Source organism: Haematobia irritans, chromosome 3 (assembly GCF_050003625.1).
Source record: "Haematobia irritans isolate KBUSLIRL chromosome 3, ASM5000362v1, whole genome shotgun sequence".
NCBI lineage: Eukaryota > Metazoa > Arthropoda > Insecta > Diptera > Muscidae > Haematobia > Haematobia irritans.
The window spans coordinates 6,355,784-6,364,447 of NC_134399.1; the positions used below are offsets into that span (position 1 = coordinate 6,355,784).

At 28.6% G+C, this 8,664-nt stretch overlaps 1 protein-coding gene across 1 annotated transcript; it reads left to right on the forward strand.

Annotated features, from left to right (window-relative positions):
• The first annotated feature begins 3,803 nt into the window (after positions 1 to 3,803).
• Positions 3,804 to 6,079, forward strand: LOC142229590 (vanin-like protein 1). The gene is made up of 4 exons (XM_075300159.1): positions 3,804 to 3,945; positions 4,217 to 4,865; positions 5,079 to 5,772; positions 5,840 to 6,079. Exons 1-4 carry the CDS (start codon positions 3,886 to 3,888, stop codon positions 6,021 to 6,023), a joined length of 1,587 nt encoding a protein of 528 aa, XP_075156274.1. The 5' UTR covers positions 3,804 to 3,885; the 3' UTR covers positions 6,024 to 6,079.
• Positions 6,080 to 8,664: the final 2,585 nt, after the last annotated feature.

The window sequence follows — 8,664 nt, forward strand, 5'->3', positions numbered from 1 at the left end:
AAAGTGCCTAAATCTAATCTAGCTAAATAACACATCCTCTTGACATCGAATACATGATGGTATTGTATTTCATCCACACATATTCCAAGGATGAAGGATAAAGCGTTTTGTTATTGTTATGTTATGTTTTGGGAGACGATGAGGGGTATTAAACATGGTCCAGTAGTCATATTTGGGTGTTGGATAGCCAGTTTACATTCAACGAAGTTGATACTGGCAAGTGGATAACAAGTCAGGGCATAGATAATTAACATTGCTTCTTGGTGACAATGGCACTGAGGCGTATAGAGTGAGATGCCTTTGACCAATCCCAATTTTTCGGATGGCTGGGGTGAGGGAGGTTTTTGTCAATTTGGCCATTTTTTTGTGTTTTGCTGTCTATACAGACACTTAACGGTGTACAAACGTTTGAATGGCCATTTGTTTGCCACTCATCCACTAAGCAGACATGAAACGCATAGACAACCACTTAGCTAAACGCACATCCTAATGGCCTTAAATAGTGGCTCCCCAGAGTCAAATAACAGTGAACGGCATCAAATGTTAAGTTGTTAAATTCATATATTACTAAGGATGGAAGGAAGGATGGGTGGGTGGGTGTTAAAGCATCCATTCCATAGTCCACACCCATTTCATAACGAATAGAATAGAATTAGATTAGGTGAATTAAAATAAAATCAAAATATTCCCTAGAAGAATATAGGGGTGTGGCCAGGCTACGGAAGGCATGGAAATTCCTACTAAAGAAATTTTCGTTATGAGACTCATAAATGTAAATGGCCCAACTTTTATTCCAAAAGTGCAAAATCTATTCAAAACAATCATAATACTCAGGAGTGCCCAACAGGGTAGAAGGGGACTGCGTCTATAAATCAATAAAAATCTGTGGTAGTAGACGATAAGCAACGATCGCTATAGAGTGAGCTCTATAAGAGTTTATGTTATCGCCATAATGGTGTTAGAAAGTTATCTACTCATGCTAAGTTTTATGTTAATTGAGGGCAATAAATCTGACACGAAAATCGTTGGCTACCTAGCAGTTAGGTTGGCTCAGGTAACTGTCCTTGACATTGCAGGAACTTTCAATATCACAACAACTAAACGTAAAAAAACTTTAATACAGTTTCCTGAGACCTGGACTATGGAACCTATGGAATAGCGGAAGGAGGGAATCGTTGGTGAAGAGAAGCTAATAGGTCCCAACGACTTTGGCTTTTAGACTTACATAGACTATGCAGTCCATTGTAGTCCGGGTGTTAGAGGTGGTGAACTTCTCTCGTTGCAATGAGTGTTGCCCGTTTCTATGTTTTGGGATGGATGTTTCCGAAGTAAAGAAAAGTTTTGCGGAAGTCCAAATATGGCACTGGGGGGTTTGGATCTATCTATAGGAGAAAATCTCTTACCCTGCCATCCATACCACTTTGTGTTTGAAATAGCACATTTTGCACTCTGTCCATAGGAGAAAGTTCCAACTAAGGCCGTCCTATTTCTATAGAAATTGAGTCAAAATATTATTTCTACAGAAAATTTTTTCAACATTTTACTTCTGTAGAAAATTTTGTTAAAATTTTATTTCTATAGAAAATTTTGTCAATATTTTTATTTCTATAAAAATTTTTGTCAAAATTTTATTTCTAAAGAAAATTTTGGCAACATTTTATTTCTACAGAAAAATTTTTCAAAATTTTATTTCTATAGAAAATTTTGTCAAAATTTTATTTCTATATAAAAGAATTTCCAAAATTTTATTTCTATATTAAAAATTTTTCTAAAATTTTATTTCTGTAGATAATTTTGTCCAAATTTTATTTCCATAGAAAATTTTGTCAAAATTTTATTTCTATAGAAAATTTTGTCAAAATTTTATTTCTATAGAAAATTGAGTCAAAATATTATTTCTATAGAAACATTTTTCAACATTTTATTTCTGTAGACAATTTTGTCAAAATTTTATTTCTAAGAAAATTTTGTCAAAATTTAGTTCTATGGAAGATTTTGTCAAAATTTAGTTCTATGGAAAATTTTGTCAAAATTTATTTCTATAGAAAATTTTGTCAAAATTTTGTTCTATGGATAATTTTGTCAAAATTTTATTTCTATAGAAAATTTTGTCAAAATTTTACTTCTATAAGATTTTTTTTAATTTTATTTCTATAGGAATTTTTTTTCAAAATTTTATTCCTATAGAAAATTTTGTCCAAATTTTATATCTATAGAAATTTTTTTCGAAATTTTATTTCTATAGATCTTTTTTCAAAATATTATTTCTAAAGTTTTTTTTTCAAAACTTTATTTCTATAGAAAATTTTGTCAAAATTTTATTTTAATAGAAAATTTTGTCAAAATTTTATTTCTATAGATTTTTTTTAAATTTTATTTCTATTGAAAATGTTGTCAAAATTTTATTTCAATAGTAAATTTTGTCAAAATTATTTTTTTTTTTTGGGAGCCACCGTGGTGCAATGGTTAGCATGCGCGCCTTCCATACACAATTTCGTGGGTTCGATTCCTGCTTCTACCGAACACCAAAAAGTTTTTCAGCGGTGGATTATCCCACCTCACTAATGCTGGTGACATTTCTGAGGGTTTCAAAGCTTCTCTATGTGGTTTCACTGCAATGTGGAACGCCGTTCGGACTCGGCTATAAAAAGGAGGTCCCTGGTCATTGAGCTTAACATGGAATCGGGCAGCACTCAGTGATAAGAGAGAAGTTCACCAATGTGGTATCACAATGGACTGAATAGTCTAAGTGAGCCTGATACATCGGGTTGCCACCTAACCTAACCTAAACTTCTGTAGAAAATTTTGTCAAAATTTTATTGCTATAGAAAATTTTGTCAAAATTTTATTGCTATAGAAAATTTTGTCAAAATTTAGTTCTATGGAAAATTTTGTCAAAATTTTATTTCTATAGAAAATTTTGTCAAAATTTTACTTCTTAAGATTTTTTTAAAATTTTTTTTCTATAGGATTTTTTTTTTCAAAATTTTATTCCTATAGAAAATTTTGTCCAAATTTTATATCTATAGAAAATTTTTTCAAAATATTATTTCTATAGAATTTTTTTTTTCAAAATTTTATTTCTATAGATTTTTTTTTCAAAATTTTATTTCTATAGAAAATTTTGTCAAAATTTTATTTCAATAGAAAATTTTGTCAAAATTTTATTTCAATAGTTAATTTTGTCAAAATTTTATTTCTATAGATTTTTTTTCAAAATTTTATTTGAATAGAAAAATTTGTCAAAATATTATTTCAATAGTAAATTTTGTCAAAATTTTATTTCTATAGAAAATGTTGTCAACATTTTATTTCTATAGAAAATCTGTCAAAATTTTATGTCAACAGAATTTTTTGTCAAAATTTTATTTCAATAGAATTTTTTGTCAAAATTTTATTTCTATAGAAAATTTTGACAAAATTTTATTTCTATGGAAAATTTTGTTAAAATTTTAATTTTAAATTTTAAGGCGTCATTACCAAACATCCATTATGGAGGTTTATTGCTAACGGATTTTTATATTGTTAAAAAAGTAAGCGAGAAGAGCTTATGTATCTAATATTTACCACTATGGATTTTTATCTTGAACTCTTCATCTCTTTCGTTTTGCTAGAGAGCAGAATATATCATAGCTTCCCTTTACTCTAAAACACATAAAGCCTAAAAGTATGCTTTGATTTTATGTATTTTATAACAATAGAGATTTAACGGTTACCTTTCAATATTCGTTCCAAATAGATAAGATTAGTATTGGTAATAATCGCCTGGTAAACCAAAAAGCTTTGGACATAGGGGATTTAAATTTGTTAACAATAGCCCATTAGCAGTCAATTATATTTTTGCCTCGATACGATATAGACGGGTTCTGTGTGAAAAGTGTGAAAATGTGGCGATCGGTTCTTTTTGGTTTGTGCGCGTTTATTCTTCTCGATCTCGCAACACAGGTTAGATTATTGAATATTGTTTTAGTTTTTTGTTTTTACTTTCTCTGAATCGGATAAGGTTATTCAACTCTTCAACTCTCTCTCGCTCTTCCCCTCTCATGAGACTTTCTGCAAATTGGCAAAATCATGAAGGCAAAACAAAAACAAAAAATTTTGCAAACATTGTTTTGAGTTGATAACTAGACATCAATACGGTTATCGGATTATTGTTCCCATAAAAAAGAGGGAGAATAAAACTTAATGGCATTTTTATGGATTTTTATTGTTTTAGGCTAGTATACCAACAGATTTATACTATAATGCAGGGGTTGTGGAATTTAGACCTTCGGCCGCCTTGTCCAGTGAAAATCGGGTCAAAGATAATTTACAAGGATATATGGAAATATTGGAGCGAGAAGAAGCCCAATCTCTGGATATTATAATCTTTCCAGAGAGTACTTTGAATAATAGAGATCAAATGACTTTTGTACCAAATCCCCAAACCGAAATGATTATACCCTGTGACTCCGAGGAGGAAGGGGAATACGATGAGGTGATGAAGCAGATATCTTGTGCAGCTCGAAAATATTCCAAGTACATAGTGATTAATTTAACGGAAAAAGAATTATGTTCCATGGTGCCTGAAGATCCAAGACCTTGTGCTAGCTCTGGTTTGAATATTTACAATACCAATGTGGTCTTTGATCGCCAAGGGGCGGTAATATCCCGCTATCGAAAAGTCCATTTATATGGCGAGAATAAAAATTCCACATTTGTGCCCGAGTATGGTTGGTTCGATACCGATTTTGGAGTACGTTTTGGTCATTTCATTTGCTTTGATATACTATTCTACTCCCCCGCCCAGGAAATGGTCGATAAATATGGCATTAAAGATTTCATATTTCCCACAATGTGGTTCTCGCAGTTACCCTTCCTAACGGGTGAGTAATAAGCACCAACAATTAGAGACATTCCATATAAACAAGAATCTTAGAATAAATCTATCTAAAATTTATGATCAGGAGCTTATCGCAAAAAGGCCCTGAAAATAGCCTATGTTTTCGTGGTCAAACGATGATAACATATCGCTCTAATACTTCTTAAAACGTGACAATGCAAGTACTGATAGCAACATTGTATTGTATCTTTTGCAGCGGTTCAAGTGCATCAGGCCTGGGCCTATGGAAATGATGTCAATCTATTGGCGGCAGGAGCTTCAGATCCCGTGGTGGGTAGTACGGGGTCAGGTATATACAATGGTCGTAATGGCATTCTAGTGGCTGTTATGAATCAGGGTCTTGGCCAGAGAAATCTTTACGTGGCCCGAGTACCCAAATATACAAATCCCTTGAAACGTGTGAAAAGATCCATACCCAAGGGCTCAGCTAAGTTATCAAAACCCAATATTTATCTTAAACGGGATTATCTGGAAAACTATGCGAGTGTCTTAGTGGATCTTACAAATGGCACCAATTTATCTCAAGATCTATGTTTTTCAAATTCCTCTTTTTGCTGTTCCTTCGATCTACACTGGCAATCGGTGGACCTTAAAGCAGACTCACATCATTATTACTATCGCCTGGGCGCCTATAAGGGTCTTCGCAATGAGGTGGCTGCTGAAACTAATGAATTGATGAATTGTGCCCTAATTAGTTGTATAGGCCAAGATATTAAAGATTGTGGTAAAGTTTATGACATTGATGCTGACATCACATTTGAGAATGTCACTATTACGGCCAGCTTTCCCAAAACCGATGGTTTTCTATTAATGCCCAATAGTTTAAAGGCAGATGATCTTATGCCTGTTCCCGTCGGTGAATTTGAATGGTCTGAGGTTTTATCGAAAAAGTGAGTATTTAATGAAGTCCTTGATCTTCGAAGAATTAAATAACGGTTTCGGTCTTTTTCATTTCAGTAATAAAATTAATGTCCGCTATAGTTTGAATACCTCAACTAGCAATCTATTGGCCTTTTCTATTTATGGCAACTACTATGATGGTGATGGCTTAAATGATGATGGTAATGGTGATGCAGCTTCTTCTCTGACTCTTTCGTCTTTATGTGGTTTAATTATCCTATTAGTAAATCTATATTTGTAGTCATAAATTAGTTAGTAAGTAGATATAGGAGAACTGTAATAAATGTGGAAAAACAATCGTAATTAAATTAGCTGGTAGGTATAAGAGAAAAGGATGAAAAGAAACTGATGAAGAAAAATTGGGACTTTTTTCGAGTAACTCTGAGGTAACATGAAAAGTTCCCAGGACCTGTTCAGTTTCAAATATGCTTTAATTTTATTTTTATAGGACATTTTGTTAAAATTTTATTTCTATAGAAAATTTTGTCAAAGTGTTATGCCTACAGAAAATTTTGCCAACATTTATTTCTACAGAAAATTTTGCCAAAATTTTATTTCTATAGAAAATTTTGCCAAAAATTTTATTTCTATCAAAAATTTTGCCTAAAATTTATTTCTATAGAAAATTTTGCCAAAATTTTCTGTCTATAGAAAATTTTTTCAAAATTTTCTGTCTATAGAAAATTTTTTCAAAATTTTCTGTCTATAGAAAATTTTTTCAAAATTTCATTTCTATAGAAAATTTTGCCAAAATTTTATTTCTATAGAAAATTTTTTCAAAATTTCATTACTATGGGAAATCTTGTAAAAATTGTATTTCTTTACAAAATTTTGTCAAAAATTTATTTCTACAGCAAAATTTGTAAATATTGTATTTCTTTAGGAAATTTTGTCAAAATTGTATAGAACATTTAGTCAAAATTTTGTTTCTATGGAAAATTTTGTCAAAATTTTATTTATACAGAAAATGTTGTAAAAATTTTATTTCTTTAGAAAATTTTGTCAAAATTTCATTTCTATAGGAAGTTTGTCAAAATTTCATTTCTTTGGGAAATTTTGTCAAAATTTTATTTCCATAGAAAATTTTGTCAAAATTTTATTTCTATAGAAAATGTTGTCAAAATTTTATTTCTATAGAAAAAGTTGTATAAATTTTATTTCTATAGAAAATTGTGCCAAAATTTTATTTCTATAGAAAATTTTGCCAAAATTTTATTTCTATAGAAAATTTTGTCAAAATTTTATTTCTATACAAAATTTTGTCAAAATTTTATTTCTCTAGAAAATTTTGTCAAAATTTTATTTCTATAGAAAATTTTGTCAAAATTTTATTTCTATAGAAAATATTGCCAAAATTTTATTTCTATAGAAAATTTTGTCAAAATTTTATTTCTATAAAAAATTTTGCCAAAATTTTATTTCAATAAAAAATTTTTGTCAAAATTTTATTTCTATAGAAAATTTTGTAAAATTTTATTTCTATAGAAACTATTGATCTAGGGCTTCATCTCGTTCGTGTTTTCCCTGTTGACCGTTTTACTACGTGTGTATAGTACGTAAGGAACAAAATATCTTTATTGCAGACGGCGTGAACTCTATGGAATTCTAAGTTTGCTTCAATTTAGTCCCTGGCTAATAATACCAGTTTGTGGACTATATTCGTTCGCAATCGTACTCTAATGTCCACAGTTTATATTCTTTCGGCAGAATCGTGGTCTTCCAGTTTGTCTTCTCTTCCAACCTTTATACATCTGTGTAAAAACTGTTATCACTGTATCTGTTGTGAAGTTCTAAAATTTCATTTCTATAGGAAGTTTGTCAAAATTTCATTTCTTTGGGAAATTTTGTCAAAATTTTATTTCCATAGAAAATTTTGTCAAAATTTTATTTCTATAGAAAATGTTGTCAAAATTTTATTTCTATAGAAAAAGTTGTATAAATTTTATTTCTATAGAAAATTGTGCCAAAATTTTATTTCTATAGAAAATTTTGCCAAAATTTTATTTCTATAAAAAAAAATTGCCAAAATTTTATTTCTATAGAAAATTTTGTCAAAATTTTATTTCTATAGAAAATTGTGCCAAAATTTTATTTCTATAGAAAATTTTGCTAAAATTTTATTTCTATAAAAAAAAATTGCCAAAATTTTATTTCTATAGAAAATATTGCCAAAATTTTATTTCTATAGAAAATTTTGTTAAAATTTTATTTCAATAAAGAATTTTGGCAAAATTTTATTTCTATAAAAAATTTTGCCAAAATTTTATTTCAATAAAAAATTTTTGTCAAAATTTTATTTCTATAGAAAATTTTGTAAAATTTTATTTCTATAAAAAAAAATTGCCAAAATTTTATTTCTATAGGAAATTTTGTCAAAATTTTATTTCTATACAAAATTTTGTCAAAATTTTATTTCTCTAGAAAATTTTGTCAAAATTTTATTTCTATAGAAAATTTTGTCAAAATTTTATTTCTATAGAAAATATTGCCAAAATTTTATTTCTATAGAAAATTTTGTCAAAATTTTATTTCTATAGAAAATTTTGTCAAAATTTTATTTCTATAGAAAATGTTGTTTAAATTTTATTTCTATAGAAAATTTTGCCAAAATTTTATTTCTATAAAAAATTTTGTCAAAATTTTATTTCTATAGAAAATTTTGCCAAAATGTTATTCCTATAGAAAATTTTGCCAAAATTTTATTTCTATAGAAAATTTGCCAACATTTTATTTCTATAGAAAATTTTGTCAAAATTTTATTTCTATAGAAAATTTTGTCAAAATTTTATTTCTATAGAAAATTTTGTCAAAATTTTATTTCTATAGAAAATTTTGTCAAAATGTTATTTCTATAGAAAATATTGCCAAAATTTTATTTCTAT